The 22,497-nt window shown below is 45.5% G+C and overlaps 1 protein-coding gene across 1 annotated transcript; it reads left to right on the top strand.

The window, feature by feature from the left end:
- The first annotated feature begins 4,954 nt into the window (after positions 1-4,954).
- LOC142834839 (serine protease inhibitor A3N-like) lies at positions 4,955-19,846 on the top strand. The gene is made up of 5 exons (XM_075947741.1): positions 4,955-5,034; positions 10,418-11,064; positions 13,753-14,026; positions 14,951-15,101; positions 18,754-19,846. The coding sequence occupies exons 2-5, from the start codon at positions 10,434-10,436 to the stop codon at positions 18,952-18,954; spliced, it is 1,257 nt and encodes a 418-aa protein (XP_075803856.1). The 5' UTR covers positions 4,955-5,034; positions 10,418-10,433; the 3' UTR covers positions 18,955-19,846.
- Positions 19,847-22,497: the final 2,651 nt, after the last annotated feature.

Genomic DNA, 22,497 nt, shown 5'->3' with positions numbered 1-22,497 from the left:
CTTGGATACCTGGCCATGATTTTTCCTAATGTCTCTCAAAAGTGACATTATATTGTGACAGTCGTTCACACCACACCCTGAATGTCCCTCTTCCTGTCCTTCATTCCCGCCCACACATAAACTGAGACCTCCACTTGATCCTTTCGGGGACACTCACACTTTCCTCTCTAAGGCTCCACCAGTGCGTCACCCACTGGAGAAGGACTGTTGTGTGGGGCTTCTGGGCTTCTGCACACATAGCAGCTGCTCCCCCAAGACACTCATTCTTAGCCTCCTGGGACAACCACGACACCTATACATGCATCCACAGACACTTGGACATGTAGGCTCTATCATCTACACACCTGCATGGACACAAACTATAAATAAATAAATAAATAAAAATATAAATACATTTTCCTGGCTCAAGACAAGGAATTGGAATGTTGATGGCAAGGCTCTAAAGCTCTCCCTTGAGGTTTGTACATACACATGGTATACACATGGTATACACATCACTTTAAAGGTAGAGTTATGGAGCATGGCTGAGGCTCTGAGGAAAGGTTAGGCCCATGTGGCAGAGTGGCAGCCCCTTCTTATAGTTTTCTCAGGTAGTAGAGTGGCAAGGAGATTGGAAAGTTTCCTTTTTTCATTTCATTCTAGGGTAAGCAAGGAGTAGTGAGTTAAAATAATAATGTTGGGGATAGATATAGATATACATCTCTTGTGGAAGACCATTATTGAGGATTGATAGTGTAGGGAAGGCCAGAATCTATAGAAATGAATTATTTTAGTTCTGGAAATCAAATGACATTAAATTCCAGAATAGTCACAGTTCAACCAAAATGGAGGAGTTTTAGGATGGTGTGGCCCAAGCTAACGATTTCCAGGGATAGAGAGTGGGAACTACCTGGAGTTTTGTATAGCATATACCCATGGAAAGATGGACAGAAGGCCCCTCTACCAAAAGTTCAGAACAAAACTCCAGTCGTAAGAGACCTCAGAAGCACACAAGAGCTGCAAGACCCAGGCAGTAAGTGGGCCATAATGACCATCACTGAGGTGGTAGCAGGCAAACCCTTCACGCCTAATGTCAGAGCACTGCAGTGACTTCAAAGATTCACAACCGATTCCCCCCAGCACAGGTGACTACCCTGGGCTGCCACAGAGCAGGGGTACAGCTCCAGGGCTGGAGTCAGGTGACCTCGACAGTTGGCTTTTCTGCTCTGAGGTCATTGTGTTGTTTCAGTCAGGCTGCGTATAGGTCATCAAGGACCAAAGTGTATTGGTGAAGAGATGGACACCATCCAGCTGGTCTGGTTCAGACCTGGTTTGGCTCAGGATCAACTGGCATGGGGCTTTGGAAACCTTCACAGAAGACAGTCATCAGTGAGCCCACCTCTGAAGTTGCTGGTAGGAAGACAATAGGGGTTTAGGCAGGAAGAACAGAGCAACCATGGTAGCCGATGAGTCCTGAAAGAAGGATAGAGGGGCAGCTACCACCTAGGGAGGAATCTGGTACCACACAGTGTGGGGTGAGCCTGCATGCTGTCTTCTGACCACTCTGCTCTTACTCTTTTCCTTGGCCCTAAGGACTAAGAGGGAGACTGGTCTCTTCTCACTCATCTGCTGATGGGGAATGAATTGTCCCCAAATGCACATCTGGAAACAATAAACATGGAATACCCCACAGTGTCAGGCATCCATGAGGAGCCAGGCTGGCTGGTTCATCCTCAGGACGGTCTCTCGCGAGTCACACTGTTACCTGAAGACTTGTCACATGCTGGAGGTTCCATGTCTAAGGTCACTCTCATGACCATTTTCTTTTCCTGAATACTGGGGACTGAAACCAAGGTCTTGTGCTTGCTGGGCAAGCCCCTACCGCTGAGCTAACCCCAGCCCTTTCAAAGTTTTGATGGGAAATCTCTCTGGGCTTACTCAAAGGGCTGAGCTGAGCCCCCACCAACACCACCAGGCTGGCTTGCCAAGAACTTCTAAGGAGGAAGAGAAAGAGAGGAAGGGAGAGAGAGAAAAAGAGAAGAGGAGGAGGAGGGAGAGAAGAGAGGACAGGGATGAGGAGAAGAGAAAGGAAGATAGGTGAGACTTGGGAAAGAACTGGACAGCTGAGGCAGTCTACTCCTGTAATCCCAGCACTAGAGAGGCTGAGGCAGGGAAACCAGGAGAGTGTTCGTAGGTGTGTGGATTAATATCAGGATCTTTGCTTTGCTTCCATTGGTCCATCTGTCTGTTTTTATGACAATACCAAGCTGTTTTCATTACTGTAGCTCTGTAATAGACCTTAAACTCAGGGATGGTGGTGCCTCCAGAAGTTCCTTTTTTGTATAATATGGTTTTGGCTATCCTGAGTTTTTTGTTTGTTCCATACGAAGTTGAGCATTGTTCTTTCGAGGTCTGTGAAGAATTATATCGGGATTTTGATGGGGATTGCATTGAATCTGTAGATTGCTGTTAGTAAGACTGTGATTTTTACTATGCTAATCCAAGAGCAAGAGAGATCTTTCCATTTTCTAATAGCCTTCTTCAATTTCTTTCTTCGAAGACTTAAGGTTTTAGTCATATAGATCTTTCACTTGTTAGAGTTACCCCAAGATATTTGATGTTGTTTGTGGCTATTGTAAAGGGTGATGTTTCTCTGAGTTCTTTGTCAGCCAGTTTATCATCTGTATATAGGAGGGCTACTGATGTCCTTGAGTTAATCTTGTAAACCCCCCCACATTATTGAAGGTGTTTATCAGCTGTAGGTGTTTCCTGGTGAAATTTTATGGGTCACTTATGTAAACTATCATATCATCTGCAAGTAGCAAGAGTTTGACTTCTTCCCTTCCAATTTGTATCCCTTTATCTCCTTTTGTTCTTACTGCTCTAACTAGAACTTTGAGTACTATACTGAACAGATATGAAGAAAGAGGACAGCCTCTATTTCAGTCTTTAAGTCTTGAACCATTGCCTTTACCTGCTTGATTACTTTTTTTTTGTTTTCTTTAAGGGATTTATTTGTTTCTTCCATTTTTTGTTTGTCTTTTCCTCCATTTCATTAAGGGGGTTTTTCATTTTCTCTTTTAAGGGCCTCAATCATCTTCATAAAGTTATATTTAAGGTTATTTTCTTCTGCTACATCTGCATTGGGGTGTTTAGTTCTTGCTGTTGTAGAGCCATTAGTTACTGGAGGTGCTGTCTTATTCTTTATGTTGTTGAGTGTTTCCTCACATGGTTGTCTACCCATCTCTTCCTCCAATCAATACAGGGGTAGCCAGTGCTTTAGGGGGTCTTTCTTTCTCCAGCTGGTGTAGTTGGGAGTATCTTTGGCTCCATTGATTGCTCCTTTATGTGCAGGTAGAGAAAAGCCTCCAGTGCTTGCTCTTCTAGGTGCAGGTGCTTCTGTGGCTCGTAGGTCATTAATGTGACTGGGTATCACATGCAGAGAATAGCACCAGAAGCTGGCTGGGACACAGGTAATCTTTTTCCAGAAGAACTTTTCACTATAGTTTCTGGAAATGGCTTCTGCCACTCACACTTCTACTCCTCCCCAGCAGGGACTCCCAGTCACACCTCACTGCTCATGCCTCCACTAGAGGGGACACCAGGCCACACTGCTGCTGCTCCAGTGCTTTTTCCCTGGTTTGAGCACAAAATAGAAGCAAGGAGACAGTAAAAGTAAAAATTATCAAATTAGACTGCTTTAGAAGTAGAGATTTATTAGGGACCAATTGTTCAAGTCTTTCTCTTGGGAAGCAATGTGAAGAAGCAAAATATCAGAAAAGAAAGCAACTTTTATAGAACAGCAGGGTAGGAAACTTTGAGCTGATTCAGACTATCTGGATTGGGGGGAACTAGGTACCCATGCTGAGATAGCTGACATTTGTGGGAAGTTTAGGATGACCCCTGGAAAGCATAAATTTCCCATAGGTAATCTCTGGTAAACAGAGACCTGCCTTTAGGACTCTGTTTGTCCAGGCAAAATCCTTCATGTTAGGACCAGCCCCTTCATTTGGGAAACTTCATCTTTGGATCTAACTCTGGTGCCTGAGTCTCTATCAACACTGTTGACCCTTAACACACACTTGTCATCCTCAAGAGACTAAGACTAAGTTGTAATCCTCAAGAAATAAATATCCTGAAGCCATTCTGAATGCGAATGACCTGAGAGCACAGACTTAGGCTACCCAAATTCCATGTCTCAGTGTGGAAGCAGACTCATGAAAACGTTATAGCGTAACTACACAAAGAAAGTCACAAGTCAAAGCAAGTTTGAGATGCAGGGGTGGGAACCTCAGAGAGGTGGCTGCATCAAGATGGGGGGTTTCTCTGCTGGCTGAAGATGTTATCTGCTGGCATTCTTAGTGTTTGTAAGATGTTTATAAGTTAATAGAATCTATTGTCATGGGGTTGAGTTCTGACGTGGAGGGAGACAAACAGGCTGTTCCAGAGAGGCAGCACTCAGCCCAAGAGAAGGTAACTAGCGTCTGGTCCTGCAATGTTCCAATCTCTTCCCAGTACTGAAATTAATATCATCCAGCCAGGCTCTGCAGACACAGAATTCTTTAAGGGATTTCCTTTCACTTCCAGACAAAGCAGCTTTCCTTCAGATGTCTGATGTCAAAGAGGGCTGAGCGAGTGTCTATTGAGAATATGTCCATTGTTGCCAGACAGGACGGTTACACAGATGGAACAGAGTCGGTCTTTTTTTTTTTTAACCTCTGTTTACTCCCCATCTCCACACTGAACTTTGAACCATTGCAGAAAAAGAAGCTGTGACCTTGAAATCCAGCTAGAGCTGCCTTATTGATTGACACACAGTGACAGATGTTTTCTGCTAACAAGAGTTTCTAAATTCATGTTAACAGAAATCATCCTGCCTGCCAGCTTCCGGTAAGATCACAGAGCGCACCTTGTATGTGCCAGCATTTCCTAAGAGGTGGGAGGTGTTCCTGGTGGGGATAAATAGACCTGAGTGTGCATCAGAGAACAGCACCCCAGGGGAGAAGCAACCCCAAACACTGGACTCTGCTGTCACAGACACTGGCAGCTCTGCAGGTAATACCCATGATTTCTTCTCTCTGGGGAGAGTGGAAGGTGCTTTTACAGGACTGCAGTACTGGCAGTGACCGGGGGTCTTGGTTTGCAAGAGGGGTGAGGAGTTTTCCTGGGGTACTGGGTTGAAGGCAGGGGACATTTCTTTTTTTAAAATTTATTTATTAATTAAGGATTTCTGCCTCCTCCCCGCCACAGCCTCCCATTTCTCTCCCCCTCCCCCGATCAAGCCCCCCTCCCTCATCAGCTCAAAGAGCAATCAGGGTTCCCTGACCTGTGGACCACCCACATCCATCAAGGTCTAGTAGGGTGAGGATCCAAACTGCCTAGGCTCCCCCAAAGCCAGTACGTGCAATAGGATCAAAAACCCATTGCCATTGTTCTTGAGTTCTCAGTAGTCCTCATTGTCCGCTATGTTCAGCAAGTCCGGTTTTATCCCATGCTTTTTCAGACCCAGGCCAGCTGGCCTTGGTGAGTTCCCGATAGAACATCCCCATTGTCTCAGTGTGTGGGTGTACCCCTCGTGGTCCTGAGTTCCTTGCTTGTGCTCCCTCTCCTTCTGCTCCTGATTTGGACCTTGAGATTTCTGTCCAGTGCTCCAATGTGAGTCTCTGTCTCTGTCTCCTTTCATCACCTGATGAAGATTAATATTCAGGAGGATGCCTATATGTTTGTCTTTGGATTCACCTTCTTATTTAGCTTCTCTAGGATTGCGAATTATAAGATCAATGTCCTTTATTTATGGCTAGAAACCAAAAATGAGTGAGTACATTCCAAGTTCCTCTTTTTGGGTCTGGCTACCTCTCTCAGGAGAGTGTTTTCTATTTCTATCCATTTGTATGCAAAATTCAAGAAGTCCTTGTTTTTTACTGCTGAGTAATACTCTAATATGTATATATTCCATACTTTCTTCATCCATTCTTCCATTGAAGGGCATCTAGGTTGTTTCCAGGTTCTGGCTATTACAAACAATGCTGCTATGAACATAGTTGAGCATATACTTTTGTTGTATGATAGGGCCTCTCTTGGGTATATTCCCAAGAGTGGTATTGCTGGGTCCAGGGGTAGGTTGATCCTGAATTTCCTGAGAAACCGAAACACTGCTTTCCAGAGTGGTTGCACAAGTTTGCATTCCCACCAGCAATGGATGAGTGTACCCCTTTCTCCACAACCTCTCCAGAAAAGGCTATCATTGGTGTTTTTTATTTTAGCTATTCTGACAGGTGTAAGATGGTATCTTAAAGTTGCCTTGATTTGCATTTCCCTGATCACTAAGGAAGTTGAGCATGACCTTAAGTGTCTTTTGGCCATTTGAAGTTCTTCTGTTGAGAATTCTCTGTTCAGCTCAGTGCCCCATTTTATAATTGGGTTGATTAGCCTTTTACGGTCTAGTTTCTTGAGTTCTTTATATATTTTGGAGATCAGACCTTTGTCAGTTGCGGGGTTGGTGAAGATCTTCTCCCAGTCAGTGGGTTGCCTTTTTGTCTTAGTGACAGTGTCCTTTGCTTTACAGAAGCTTCTCAGTCTCAGGAGGTCCCATTTATGCAATGAGGCCCTTAATGTCAGTGCTGCTGAGGTTATACGTAGGAAGTGGTCTCCTGTGCCCATGTGTTGTAGAGTACTTCCCACTTTCTCTTCTATCAGGTTCAGTGTGTTCGGACTGATATTGAGGTCTTTAATCCATTTGGACTTGAGTTTTGTGCATGGTGATAGATATGGATCTATTTTCATTCTTCTACAGGTTGACATCCAGTTTTGCCAGCACAATTTGTTGAAGATGCTCTCTTTTTTCCATTGTATACTTTTAGCTCCTTTATCAAAAATCAGGTGTTCATAGGTTTGTGGGTTAAAGTCAGGGTCTTCTATTCGATTCCATTGGTCGACTTCTCTGTTTTTATGCCAATACCAAGCTGTTTTCAATACTGTAACTCTGTAATAGAGTTTGAAGTCAGGGATGGTAATGCCTCCAGACAATCCTTTATTGTATAAGATTGTTTTGGCTATCCTGGGTTTTTTGTTTTTCCCTATAAAGTTGATTATTGTCTTCTCCAGATCTGTGAAGAATTTTGATGGGATTTTGATGGGGATTGCATTGAATCTTTAGATTGCTTTTGATAGAATTGCCATTTTTACTATGTTGATCCTCCCAATCCAAGAGCAAGGGAGGTCCTTCCATTTCCTGGTGTCCTCTTCAATTTCTTTCTTCAAAGACTTAAAGTTCTTGTTAAATAGACCTTTCACATCCTTGGTCAGAGTTACCCCAAGATATTTTATGCTATTTGTGGCTATCATGAAAGGTGATGCTTCTCTGATTTCCCTCTCTGCTTCCTTATCCTTAGTGTATAGGAAGGCAACTGATTTTTTGGAGTTGATCTTGTATCCTGCCACATTACTAAAGGTGTTTATCAGCTGTAGGAGTTCTTTGGTAGAGTTTTTGGGGTTGCTTATGTATACTATCATATCATCTGCACATAATGAAAGCTTAACTTCTTCCTTTTCAATACGAATCCCCTTGATCCCCTTATGTTGTCTTATTGCTATTGCTAGAACTTCAAGCACTATATTGAAGAGGTATGGAGAGAGTGGACATCCTTACCGTGTTCCTGATTTTAGTGGGATGGCTTTGAGTTTTTCTCCGTTTAATTTAATTTTAGCTGTCGGCTTGCTGTAAATAGCTTTTATTATATTTAAGTATGACCCTTGTATCCCTAATCTCTCCAAGATTTTTATCATAAAGGGGTGTTGAATTTTTCGAATGCTTTTTCAGCATCTAATGAAATGATCATATGGTTTTTTTCTTTCAGTTTATTTATATGGTGGATTACATCGATAGATTTGCATATGTTGAACCAGCCCTGCATCTCTGGGATGAAGCCTACTTGGTCATAATGGATAATTTTTCTAATGTGTTCTTGGATTTGGTTTGCCAGTATTTTATTGAGAATTTTTGTGTCGATATTCATGAGTGAGGCCTGTAATTCTCTTTCTTGGTTGGGTCTTTGTGTGGTTTTGGTGTCAGGGTAACTGTAGCTTCATAAAAGGAATTTGGCAATGACTCTTCTGTTTCTATATTGTGAAATACATTAAGGAGTATAGGTATTAGTTCTTCTTGGAAGTTCTGGTAGAATTCTGCATTGAAACCATCTGGTCCTGGGCTTTTTTTCGAAGGGAGATTTTTGATAACCGTTTTTAATTCTTCGCGACTAACAGGTCTATTTAGATCATTTACCTGGTCTTGGTTTAGCTTTGGTATATGGTACTTATTTTAAAAAATGTCCATTTCTTTTGTATTTTCCAGTTTTGTGGCATACAGGCTTTTGTAGTAAGAACTAATGATTCTCTGAATTTCCTCTGTGTCTGTGGTTATGTCCCCCTTTTCATTTCTGATCTTATTTATTTGTGTGTTTTCTCTCTGTTGTTTAATTAGTTTGGATAGGGGTTTGTCGATCTTGCTGATTTTCTCCAAGAACCAACTTTTTGTTTCATTGATTCTTTGGACTGTTTTCTGTGTTTCTATTTTGTTGATTTCTGCCCTCAGTTTTATTATTTCCAGTCTTCTACTTCTCCTGGGCGCGTCTGCTTCTTTTATTTCTAGAGCTTTCAGGCGTGTTGTTAAGTCGGCAGGGGACATGTCTGGGGGCACATAAATCTTATCGGTCTAAGTCTTCCTGTCTATGGAAGATGCGGGTGTCATGGGCTCTGCTCCTGGAGACTGAATGGAGCCTGCTCCTTCCCACCCTCCACAGGGAGAAAGTATTGAGACCTTATCTAGACTAGGTCCTGCTGTCATAGATGTGGGGAGACAGGAATGCTGCAGAGTCCCCCTGGGAGCAGTGGCAGCCCTACAGTGCTTGTAGCTGACAGGGGATGCCTTGGTATCAGAAACCCCAATTCCCCAGGAAAACTCATGGCTAAGGAGAAGAGCTCCACCCTCTCATAACCAGGAAAAGAAGACAACAGCTTAGCCACACAGCCAAGTCTCCTGCACAAACAGACTAGCAAGTTTTCTGTGGAAATAATTTTGAGGTGAAATATAGTTGAATGATTTTTCGAAGAAATGAATGCATCAGCTTAACTGGAAACACAGGGTAGAGGCAGCTGAAGACCCTGACCCCTCTGCAGTCATGTGACAGCCCTGGGGACATGTGGCTCAGCTCCAACACCTCCCTCCCCTCCTTCCTACATTCCCCTCCTATGTTCTTCTAGTCTTCTCTCCCCTCCACCTTCCCCTTGGCTCCCTCATCTGACCCCTCCCTCCTGCACCTCTTCTCCCTCCCCCTTTTCACTCCACTTTCTCACTCCTACTTCATCTCCCCATCTTGTCTTCTCCCCTCCCTATCCGTCTTCGCCATCATCCCTTTCCTCTCGTGTCTCTAGTTCTCTTCTGAACTCACCTATAGAGGAGACAGAGGCTAAAGTTGGGCACCAATGTTTACCATGATCACAAGCTTTCAAATGTGGTCTTTTAGGATGCTAGATGCTCCTACTCCACGGGTGTGTGGAGGAGATGGCCCTCTGAGCATTCCCTGCAAATACTTCCAATTACCATAATAAGCCTGACACTTTCACTAATAATGTGTCCTGGGCCACTCACCAGGCTGCCCAGAAATGTCCACCCATTTGTTTGGTAACACACAGCCATCTTGACAGTTGAAATGAAATATGGTCCAGGGGTCAGAGACTGGGAAGACATTCCTTTTTCTACCTCCTAGGAGGTCTTCCAAGCTGAGACACAAACCACCATGTGGAATTCTGGCAGGGCTGAAAGAACCAAATCCTATTAGTCCTAATGTCTGTTCTCAAGGGTGGCCAGGCATTGGCACTGCAACAGGTATCTGCCTGACTTCCTCTCAATTAGCCCACCCCATGCCCTGAAACATGAACCAGATGTAGCCCAGGACAGTGAAACGTCACGGACATATCATCTGGAGGTTGGGGTGAGCCATTTGCTACTGATATAATTCAAGGATCCCTCACTAAGACCTGACTAGAAATTGGTGCTGTGGGATGGGGCACAAGTGCAGATTAAGAGTATTCATTGATTTCTTATGAGTCCTTATGAAAAGGAGAATCTAAGATTACACAAGGCTTTTGCCCATCCCCAGGTTCTTGTCTTCCTTCCTTTGTGACCCTGGTGTGTCCCTTTGTCTCTATGGATCCTGACTCTCTATGAGGAAATTGACTACTACAGCATTGCTTTATCCAGTGGTGACAGGGTGCATGGGATCTGGTGCTGCCATTTGAGTGGCCAGAGCATCTCCTATGGACAGCCCCAAAGGCAGAAAGAAGCAGCAAAACAGGGATATAATTCAGGCCAGGAAGGAGGACTAGGAGATGATCAGGATACCACCAGGACCTCCCAGACCAAAAAGATATTTCTTTTCAGCAGGAGAAGAGAGACGATGGCCATCATTGTAGCTCTTGTACTTTTGATTGCTGGGTTCTGCCCTGCTATTCTCTGCCAACCAGATGGTACAATAGGAACCACAGTCCAAGAAGAAAAAAATAATGGGGCAAGAGTGGACAATCTAGCACTGGCCTCAACCAATACTGACTTCGCCTTCAGCGTCTACAAGGAGCTGGTTTTGAAGAATCCAGATAAAAACATTGTCTTCTCCCCACTCAGCATCTCAGCTGCCTTGGCCGTCCTGTCCCTGGGAGCAGGCAACAACACACTGCAAGAGATTCTAGAAGGTCTCAAGTTCAATCTCACAGAGACCCCTGAGGCAGACATCCACCGGGGCTTTGGGCAGCTCCTCCTCATGCTCAGTCAGCCAAATGAGGAGCTGCAGATCAGCATAGGCAGCACCATGTTTGTTGAAAAGCGCCTACAGATCCTGGAAGAGTTCAAGGAGAAGGCAAGGGCGCTGTACCAGGCAGAGGCCTCAAGTGTCGACTTCCAGCAGCCTCATGAGGCCAAAAAGCTCATCAATGACTATGTGAGGAATCAGACCCAGGGGAAGATCAAGGAACTGATAGCAGACCTAGATGAGAGCATATTAATGGTGTTGGTGAACTACATCTACTTTAAAGGTGAGGATGGGCTCTGTTTTGGGGGTGGTTGGAGAGGGTGTTGACTGTGCACCTTGTGTTCGTACACTAAGCACTGGAAAAGAGGGGCTCGTGGCCTTAAGAACACGGGTGCCTAACTTCTTATTACTAGCAGCCCTTATTTTGGGAATTTTTTTTGATATAGGTGTGGTTCCCGGTACATACACCACAGGATACCTTTTCAGTATTCAGTCTGAGACAGCTAAATTTCACTGTGACATAAAATTACTGACTAGCTGTAGTAATAGGGAGGCGGTGGCGGGGCTGCGTCCCCAACACCCCAAGCCGCCTGGCTCGGCTAGCTTATGCCCCGAAATAATTACACGGACACTGTATTCTTTTAAACACTGCTTGGCCCATTCTCTTCTAGGCTAATTCTCACACCTGGACTAGCCCATTTCTAATCATCTGTGTAGCGCCCCTAGGTGCGCTTACCGGGAAGATTCTAGCCTAAGTCCATCCTGGGTCGGAGCTTCATAGCATGCGTCTTCCCTGGAGCAGGTAGCATGGCGTCTCTCTCTGCGTCTGCTCCGGAGAGCAGAGCTGTGGAGTCTGACCTCACTTCCTCTTCCTCCCGGCATTCTGTTCTGTTTACTCCACTCACCTAAGGGTGGGCCTATCCAATGGGCCTAGCAGTTTCTTTATTGCTTAGCTAATGAAATCAACAGATTGATATATGACACTCCCACATCAACTAGCAGAACACATAGACCACATATCCACTCCTATGTGAGTGTGCAGAAGTCAGGGCTTCTCCCTGCAGAGACGGTGTCTTAGTCAGTGTTCTACTGTTGTGATGGGACCACATGTCTACAGTAACTTCTCTAAAGGAGAACACTTAGTTGGGTGGGTCACTTAGAGCTCATGAGCTCAGACCATTATTATCATGGCAGAGGATGGGAGTGTGCAGGCAGACATGGCGCTGGAGCAGTGTCTGAGAGTCCTACATCTTACAGCCAAAAGAAAGTGATCGGGCACTCTGGGAAGTACCTTGAGCACTTATGAGACCTCAAAGCCTGCCTCACAGTTCCTCCACAAGACTACACCTGCTCTAAAAGAGCCACATGTCTTTATATTGTCACTCCCTATGAGCTTGTGGGGTTGGGGCCAATTCCATTCAAACTACCACAGAAGGAGTCCCTCACTCAGCCCACTCCAGCATGTCTAATGTGCTCCTAGAGAGTCTGTGGGCCAGAGAACCTCCTTCTCTAGAAGGATCCAGGTGCTCTGGGGACTTCCTGACCTAAGGAGCCTGGCCATCCCGGCCTTGAGGGGAAAGCATCATGGTTGACAATTATATAAGTGACTCGTGGGGACTTCTCTGCTGGACCTCTCCTCTGAGCCTTTTCTGTCAGGCTGGACATGGAAAAGCAAGGACTGAGGAGAAGCCATTAGTGAGAGGGAAGTGTCAGCCAGCCAGTGGCCTGTGTTTAGTGTCTGACTAGTTCGTGGAATTTTAGTTTGTAAAATTAGGAGCCCAGGCATCGTGCGGGGTCACAGTGCTGAAGACAAACTCCCAGGAAATGAATCTGGGGTTGAGAGTTGGGACACTAGGCTGGAATTACTTAGGGTAAGAGTTTATTGGGGAGACATCTAGACTCCACACCCACAAAATCCTGTGTGATAGACCAAGGAGTGGGGTAACGGCCCCACATGATGAGGCCCAATGAAAATACTGATGAGACTTGTGGTGGATTTGGAACTCTGGACTCTGGATAGTCAGGGCAGAGGAGGTGAGGATATGAGTCCATAGACATAAAACCAATAGACTGCGGAGAGAGGAAGGTAGAGGATGGGAGTTCAGGCTGATCCCAGAGCTCCTGCAGTCTGAGGGGAGGGAATCAGAGGGATGGCTGAAGATGAGGCTACAGGGCGTGACTCTCTGCTGGCCACAGGACTCCTGCTCCAAGGCTGCTTGACTGTGAGGTGGGGATGTGTACTTATGCTTCTGGATCCTGAGCCCAAGCAATTGTCAAAGTATCAAGTCTTCTAGGGTGTAATGCAGATAGCCATATGTACTTGGAATGTGGGCCAATCTAAGTAGTATAATTTTGATTCATGGATGTGCACATAGCCCACATGGGAGAAGAGGACTCCTTGCCTATGTCTTCACTATCTAAGTATGAGATCGTGGTAATGCAACACCGAGAATTTGCAGATCTCACGATTTTCAGTCTAAACCCACTCATGGTTCTGGGCACTGACTTCCATTAAGGGGGTTCATGCAGAAAGGTACCATCAACAGATCAGGATTTTGGAGAACAATGTCTCTCTTGTCCTGTTTCCCTAAAACCTGTCCTAAAATGACCACCTTCAAACATTTTTCCTCTTAAGGAGAGGTGATCCTCATCTCTCTGCAGGCTCCAGTCTCATAATTTTCAATCTCACGTGTCTATGACACAGCCCAACCTCAGATCCCTGCCTGTTTCTCAGACATCTCATGTAGGAAATCTTTGGTTATGAGATCCCTTTTCACACTAAGCCTGTGGGTCACTTCTCATTCACAGTTCTGCATCTACCAAGCTTTTTACTAATCTAGATTAAACAACCAGAAAGGGAACTCTGTGGCTGAATATGGACTGATTACTGTCAAGACTTAGGAACAGGGCAAAAATAGGGTGGAGGTGGAGTCTCTCTGTTGATGTTACAATTGATCTGCTCCACATATAGGGAAATGGAGGACGCCCTTTGATCCTGATTCCACATTTGAATCTGACTTCTACTTGGACAACAAGACCACTGTGGAGGTGCCCATGATGAAACTTAAATTTCTGAGCACACCCTACTTCCGGGATAAGGAGCTGTCCTGCACTGTGGTGGAGCTGAAGTACACAGGCAATGCCAGCGCCCTGTTCATCCTCCCTGATCAAGGCAGGATGCAGCAGGTGGAAGCCAGCCTGCAGCCAGAGACCCTGAGGAAGTGGAGGGACTCTCTTACACCCACGTGCGTGTCCACTGGAAACAATGCTGGCCTGGCTCTGCATCCTGCTATGGCCTGAGGCCCAGTGTCCCTGTACCTGAGAGTTTCACTAGCACCCAGTGTGAGGATTAGAGAGTCAGCAAAGACAGGTGGAGAAGAGGAAATTTTTTCTCTGCTGACTTGATAGTGTGGGGCCTGATTTTAATGTCATTCTTTTGTTGCTCACAAGATGACATCAGCTAGAGCAGGCACTGATTTTCCTATGTGTTTACCAGGCTGTAATTACACGGAATCTTGCATGGGTATGGGAAGGCAGAGGGAGTGAGGGTGAGAGGAGATCAGCTCTGAGAATCAGCTCTGCCCTGTGCAGCCATCGCATCCCCTCATCACTCATTCATTCACCATCACGGAATGATGGAATGATGATGGGAAGACCTCCTGTGTGCTCTGCTCTGATTTATACCCAGATTTTTATCAGAGACTAAAGCACTAAGTTTCTTAGCCTTGTGTATTCACCTTGTAATTGAGAATGAGAGAGTGGGGATGTGGAAATCATTTAGTCATTATTCAATTTGTTAGAAGGTGATAAGGCGTGACATTAAGAAGGGGATGTTTAAGGGCAGGGAAATCTAGAGTCAGGTGGGTGTGATTTTTAAATAGGTGGATCATTAAATGCCGTCTGAGTCCACAGGACAGGGGAAGGACTGCATTTTGTGGATCTGGGAGCAAAGCATATTCAGTGAGGGAACAGCTGGTACCAAGTCCCATTGCCTCTCCAGAACTCATGAATATTAATGCAATAGAAAAACAAAATCATGGGATGTAGACAGGGATGGGAAGAGGGCTTCTCTCCAGTGAGAGGGCCGTCTGTGGAAAGCTGCCCCAGCTACAGTGTGGTTTGAGGGGAACACACAGTTCAGTGACTCTTACATTTCTTTCCATTCTCAGCATAATTGACGAGCTCTACATGCCCAAGTTCTCCATCTCCACGGACTATAGCCTGGAGGGCATCCTTCAACAGCTGGGCATCAGAGAACTCTTCTCCATGCGGGCTGACCTGTCTGGGATTACAGGGACCAAGGACCTGAGAGTCTCTCATGTAAGACAAGACACACTGGTTGGTTCTCATTGGTGCCTGAATGTGGATGGTGAGGGCCAGGTGTGTGGGGGATGGCAAATGTGTGAGAAAGCCGGCATTTCTGAGATTCCTTCATCCTAGGAGAGATGATTACAACCTAGATACTCCTGCTGGATACCATGCAGCCAGTCCCTCCTCTGTTCCCTGAAAAAAAAACCTCACCCAGGAGCCCAGGGTATGGAAGAGCCTTATTGGTCTTCGAGCATCCCTGGACACAGCCAGTGCTGTAGTGCAGATCCCTCCCACAATCCACTAAAGGGCAGAGCACATACAGCCTCTGCTTCTTTTTTTGTGGGAAGAATTTTTTGTTTATTTAATTTAAATTTAATTTTTATTGCTGTATAAATAATACCATTCAAAATTTCTACTTCCTCTCCTCCTTCCATTTCCCTCCCACTCCCCCGCTCTCCCTCCCTCCCCCTCCAGTCCTAAGAGAGGGCAGGGTACCCTGCCCTGTGGGAAGTTTAAGACCCTCCCCCCTCCATCCAGGCCTCGGAAGGTGTCCATCCAAATATACCAAGATCCCGAAAAGCCAGTACATGCAGTAGAGACAAATCTCAGTTCCATTATTATTGACTTCTCAGTCTGCTCCAATTGTCAGTCACATTTAATAGTGTCTAGTTTGATCCCAGTCCAACTGCATTTGGTGAGCTCCCATTAGCTCAGGCACACTGTCTCAGTGGGTGGATCAACCCCTGGCAGTCCTGATTTCCTTGTTCATATTCTCCCTTCTTCCCCTCTTCAACTCGACCTTGGAAGCTCAGTCCAGTGCTCAGATGTGGGTCTCTTTCTCTATCTCCATCTGTCTCCAAACAAAGGTTCTATGGTGATATTCAAGATAGTCGTCGGTCTGTCTAAAAGACAAGGCCTGTTCAGGCACCCTCTCCTCCACTGCCCAGGGTCCTAGCTGGGGACATCCCTGTAGACACCTGGGAACCCCTCTAGAGCATAGCCTCTTGCCAACCCCAAAATTGCTCCCTTAATTAAAATATCTTCTTCCCTACTCCCATATCTGTCCCTCCTCCATCTCAACCATCCCACTCCCCCAAGCTCTCCCCAACTCTCCCTTTCTCCTTTCTCTCTATCCCTCTCCCCTTCCCCCTACCCTTCCCCACCCCCATGCTCCCAACTTTTGCCTGGTGATATTGTCTGCTTCCAATTTCCAGGAAGATCTATATATGTTTTTCTTTGGGTTCACCTTATAAGCTTCTCTAAATAAGCTTCTCTAGAATTGTAAACCGTAACATGAGGACCTGCTTGTCAGGGTTTCTGTCCTGCCTAGTTCCTGCAGTCATTCAGCCCCAATGAAATCAAACAGAGAGTCTACATTAGGTTATAAACTGATTGGCCCATTAGCTCAGGCTTCTTATTTACTCTTATAACTTATATAGCCCATTATTCTTATCTATGTTAGCCACATGGATCAGTACCTTTTTCAGCGGGGCATCCTGCTTCTTTGGTGGTCTGAGCAGAACTCTGGAGGAATGAATGGGCTTCCTTCTTCCTGGAAGTCTCCTGTTCTCATGGCCCCGCCTCTACTTCCTGTCTGGTTGACTTACCCATACTTTCTGCCTGGCCAATCAGTGTTTATTTAAAACATGATTGACAGAATACAGACAATTTTCCTGCACCACTTCCCCCTTTTTTTTTTAAAAAAAAAAAAAAGATTTATTTATTTATTATATGTACAGCATTCTGTCTGTCTGTATGCTTGCTGGCCAGAAGAGGGCTCCAGATCTCATTACAGATGGCTGTGAGCCACCATGTAGTTGCTGGGAATTGAACTCAGGACCTCTGGAAGAAAAGTCAGTGCTCTTAACCTCTGAGCCATCCCTCCAGTCCCCCTCTTTTTTTTTTTAAATTCAAGATGTCATTGGTTTTTACCTCTGAGTAGTACTCTAATGTGTAGATGTGCCACACTTTGGTTATCCATTCTTCTATTGAGGGACATCTAAGTTGTTTCTAGGTTCTGGCTATTACAAATAATGTTGCTATGAACATAGTTAAACAAATGTTTTGTAGTATGATTGAGCACCTCTTGGGTATATTACCAAGACTGATATTGCTGGATCCTGAGGTAGGTTGACTCACAGTTTTCTGAGAAACCACCACACTGATTTCTAAAGTGGTTTCACAAGTTTGCATTCCCACCAGCAATGGATGAGTGTTCCCCTTACCCCACATCTTCTCTAGCATAAGCTATCATTGGTGTTTTTGATTTCAGCCATTCTGACAGGTCTAAGATGGTATCTCAAAGTTGTTTTAATTTGCATTTCCCTGATTGCTAAGGAAGTTGAACATGTCCTTAAATATCTTTGGCGATTTGAAATTCTTCTGTTGAGAATTCTCTGTTCAGTTGAGTGCCCCATTTTTAATTGGGTTATTTAGAATTTTAATGTCTAGTTTCTTGAGTTCTTTATATATTTTGGAGATCAGACCTTTGTTTGATGTGGGTTGGTGAAGATCTTCTCCCAGTCAGTAAGTTGCCTTTTTTTGTCTTGATGACAGTGTCCTTGGCTTTACAGAAGCTTCTCAGTTTCAGGAAGTCCTATTTATTCATTCTTGCTCTTATTGTCTGTGCTACTTGGGTTTTATGTAGGAAGTAGTCTCCTGTGCGCATATATTGCAGGTTACTTCCCACTTTCTCTTCTATCAGGTTCAGTGTGGTGGGATTTATATTGAGGTCTTTAATTCACTTGAGTTTTGTGCATGGTGATAGATATGGATCTATTTTCATTCTTTTTTTTTTTTGTTGTTGATTTTTCGAGACAGGGTTTCTCCGTAGCTTTTTTGGTTCCTGTCCCGGAACTAGCTGTTGTAGACCAGGCTGGCCTCGAACTCACAGAGATCCGCCTGCCTCTGCCTCCTGAGTGCTGGGATTAAAGGTGTGCGCCACCACCGCCCGGCCTCTATTTTCATTCTTTAACAAATGGTTTTGGCATAACTGGTTGTCAACCTGTAGAAGAATGAAAAGAGCCTCAGCTTCTTCACTGCAGAGTAGGCCTGCTACTTTTTGACTAACACAGAATAGCTGCAGGAAAGGAAACACCAAGGGTTGACTGGTAATTGTGACGAAAAGCTTAAGAGTAGGGGAGAAGATGCCTTAGGACCTCACACTACATTCACAGATGCACAGCCTGGCAGTGCCTTGTGTTCTGTCCATTAGCTGCTCTTGAGTGCTGGGTGGACATCTGTACCAGCAGACCATGGCATTCTGGGAAAGAGAAGCCATGCAATGTGTATTGCTATTGTATGTCCTGTATGTCCTAAGGAGACTGGAGCATGAGGGGGACTGAAGCCTGCACTGACTGCCAGTGTCTAGCCTTTCCCTGTGGGTCTCCTGAGAAGCTGCCTGTGGAATAAGAACTGACACTGCCTACTCCCATTCTCCACATAGTACTGGGTTTAGGACAACACAGATTCTCAGAGACTGAGCATTCCCAGGGTGTGCCTCATCTCACACCCTGAGCAGAGACTTGGAAACCCCAGGGGTAGACCTCATGGCAGGAACAAACAAGCTCACCAGTGTCTGAGGCCAGCAGTCAATGCTTGCTCCAGGAATCTCCTCTCCTGACCTCCCTGGTCTCCAGTGAGTGATGTCTTTCTATTACAGGTGGTCCACAAGGCTGTGTTGGACGTGGCTGAGACAGGCACAGAAGCAGCGGCTGCCACGGGAATAATATTGATGGGATCGGCTCTAATTTTGGATCCTCTGGAAGTGCATTTCAACAGGCCGTTCCTGATGATTATCTCTGACACAGATACTCAGTCTTCACTCTTTATGGCCAAAGTCACAAATCCCGAGGGAAACTAGAACTTCCCAAGTGGTGAGGCTTCCTCCTGGGAGCCAGGGATTGAGCCTGTATGTTGGTCTCTATGTGCATTTTGGCCTCCATGCTCTGATTGGCTGTGGTGTGCCTGGACTGGACAGTGGCAGTGACTAACTGTATGACTCGACCATGCACAGGGTCCTGTGGACAGTCAGTGTCAGGTTCCCGTCCTCTTGACAGCACTAGCTCATGCTCCTGAGCCTGAACTCTGTCTTTGTGGCCCCTCCCTCCTGTCTCTCCTCTATGTGCCTCTGCCCAAAGCTCGGTCCTTGGCAGGTAGACTCAGTTCCTATCTAGGCTCTGGTTATGTCTGCCTTCATGTTCCTCAGCCTTCATGGGACTATGCACACTTAGAGGTCAACCATGTTGACCTCACGCCCAGGATTTAGAAGGGAACCAACCACACCCCGAGTCAATTTCCAGCGTCTGTGACCACTTGGTGTTCAGTTCCTGCCTCTCCCTTTTCCTCTTCCAGGCTCTGCCAACCACTGTCCCTTGCAGGGTCTCCTGGTCCTGCCCACATCCTGCACTGTGTTGGCGCACTTGCTCCTGCAGCTGCCTGAAGCTGGTTGGTCCGACCAGCTCCTTTTCCCCTAGTACAGCTGTTAGTATTTAGGCATCTCTACCAGCCTGACCTTGGGGTACACATCCTCAGCCACTAAGAGTGCCTCCTGTGTAGTCGTTTCCTTTTAAAATGGTCCTGCCCTCTTTCCCCCTCCCGTGTGTGTGTGTGTGTGTTTCTTTCTCTCTGTGTGCGATTCTCTGCTCCTCTTTTCTATTCTACTGCTCCTGTCTCCAGAGGCTGGTCTTCCCCTCCCCTTCCCACTTTTTACATGCCTAAACACTTCTCCCCCAATAAATCCCCTACACACCTGAGCTGTGCCACATGGTGTCTTTCTTTTTCACACTGCTTTTTAAAATTACAACATTTGAAAGTGGTATTGGCACATGTGTCCAGAGCCTTACAGCAGTCACACAGCACATGATGTAGTGACATATGGCTGTAGGCTGGCTAGGCCCTTGCCTGAGACCTGACAGGTGCATCTTGCTGCGTGACATGAGGCAGGCTGGTTTAATGCCTGAACGTTAACAATCCCACATTTTGCTTATTACAAAAAAAAATGGGGAAATGAAAGGAAATATCAGGTGGGACAGGGATGAGGGCACTGACTTCTCAAGACTACATCTAGCTGACCCAGGCATGGGAATCTTAGGGGAACCTGAGAAAGTTGGGGAGCTGGCCACATCCTGGAGTAGCTGGCTGTGTCACAGCTCTCCAGGCTCTGGGGAACCATCCAGTGTCTCTTGGACCTGACCAGATGCTGTTTGAGGTGGATCCAAATCGACTTCCGGGAACACCTGGGCATGTTTGAGAGACTTTGTGCCTCCAGCCCTGTGGCTAATGGTTGATGGTCCTGTAACAACACCTACACCTTACTGGTTTGATTAGAGAGAGGAAATTGATGAAGTACAGTGTGATTACTAGAAACAGGAGAACACAAAGCAGCCTAGGGGAGGGAGAGGGTTGTTCCCCTACCCCAACAATAGGGAGACAAGAAGGAGAGGTGGATCACCAAAAGTCCCTCAGGACTGATGGCATCCGGTGTCTAAGAAAAAGAAGATGGACCATCCTGATACTGTGATATCTACTCACGGGATTATATCTTTGTTGGCTTGTTTCCCATGAGTGAGACAGAAAGATCCAATGACTTTTTAAGCGAGGATCAAAGATAATGGCTCAAGCCATTTAGTTGCTTGTCAGAAAAACAAAACCAAACAAAACAAAAAACAAGAAATCAGGGCATGAACACACAAAAAAGGAGATGGGTCTGAGGGACAAGGCAGAAAGGCTGGAAGCTGAAGGACCTGTGTCTGAGGAATGAAGGCACAAGCTTCTTAGTTAAGGTGGAGAGCTGGGGATGCTAGGCCTGAAGGATATGAAGTCCAAGGGACAAAAAAGCTTCACTTGCAGGAAATTGTTGGAGGTGATTGTTGGTGAAACGGACCAGCTGTAGCCTTGAAGGCGGTGGCTGGAGGCTCTTCTGTTTCCATGAGCACCAGAAGGAGGCTGGACACACAACACTCACTCCCAGAGGATTAGGGAAGCTTTATGATGACCTGAAGGAGGACATCTTACTCATCTTAGCCGATGCTGTGCAGAGTAGTCCAGAATACAGGTAGTTGGAAAGTGGGCTGTCATCTGGGTCATTCTGGTTCCCTGTGTGCCTCAGACCACGTGTGGGTGGGGGCACTGCCGGAACAGCCTGACAGACTCATGGCACCAATGTTGCAGTTTAGTGGTGGCTGAGCACAGACCACAATATACAACAAACTCACATGGGAGTTTATCCATCAGGGTAGAGTGAAATAGAAAGTCGTGCTGGTCCACCGGGAAAGGGAAGTGAGGCAAAAGAGAATGAGGGACAGGTGAAGCTCACCTTTAAAGGGGGCTTGGAGCATGCGCACGGAGAGCCTTACAGCAGTCATGACACAGTGACCTTCGACCATAGCCTGGCTAGGCTCTTACCTGAATACTGACAAGCACATGTGCGTTCATGGGACTCAGGGGATAGCTAGGCATTTGCCTAAATACTGAGAGGTGTTTCATGCCAGGTGTCAGGGATGGACCAGCATAATGCCGGAATGCTAAGAGCACCTACTTAGGGCAGAGAAACATTTTCTGCTTACCAACCTCACACAACAGATAGAAGCCTCCACCTTTTTAACCCAAAAATCAGGGCAGGAATCAAATTATCAATGAACCTAAGTGCACAGGAAATGGCCAGGCAGTGTTGGCAGGGGTGTGGCCTCCAGTGACAACAGGGTGGTAGGGATCATCACTCACACTCTGTGACATGTGTGGAAGCCCTCTGACCTACATGTTATCATTAGTTCCTTTTATGGATGAGGAAACTGAGGCCCAGAGAAGCTTAGTCATTTTTCCCATATATTATGAGGAATGATTCAGTTAGTTCTCTTTATAAATTTAATTCTCTTATTTTGGGAATATTTGTTGTTAATCTTTCCCAAAATTTACTTCAAGGTTTTTGTCAGGGTTCACTTTCTGCCTATAATTTTTAATTTTTTTTATGGAATGGTACTACAATTTCTACTGGGTCTATTCCTGCTAATTGATGAAGTCTCAATATTCCTTTTAGAATTAACTCAAAGACCTTTTCTACATAAGTCTTTTTCTTTTTTACTCAATTTATGTGGTAAAAAGGTCCATTCTAAGATAAGATCTCTCCCCTGCATTGAAATTCCTGTAGGGGAATGCTTGGTGATTCATATGAACACAATACAGTTAAGCTTCAGATCCTCATGATTCACATGTACAATGTGTAAATTCTCTTCAGTCAAAGCCAATTCTCTTTCAGTTTCAGCTGATAATTTCCTGGGACTATTTGAGTCCTTGTCACCATCTAAGGTTTTGTCTAAATTAGTCAGTTCATCAGGTTTTATCCCAATAGTGGACCATAGATTGGAAATGTCTTCTAGTAGTCTCTGAAAATCTTTAAAAGTCTGCA

This window comes from Microtus pennsylvanicus, chromosome 14 (genome assembly GCF_037038515.1).
Source record: "Microtus pennsylvanicus isolate mMicPen1 chromosome 14, mMicPen1.hap1, whole genome shotgun sequence".
NCBI lineage: Eukaryota > Metazoa > Chordata > Mammalia > Rodentia > Cricetidae > Microtus > Microtus pennsylvanicus.
This window is presented reverse-complemented; position numbering and strand designations above follow the sequence as displayed.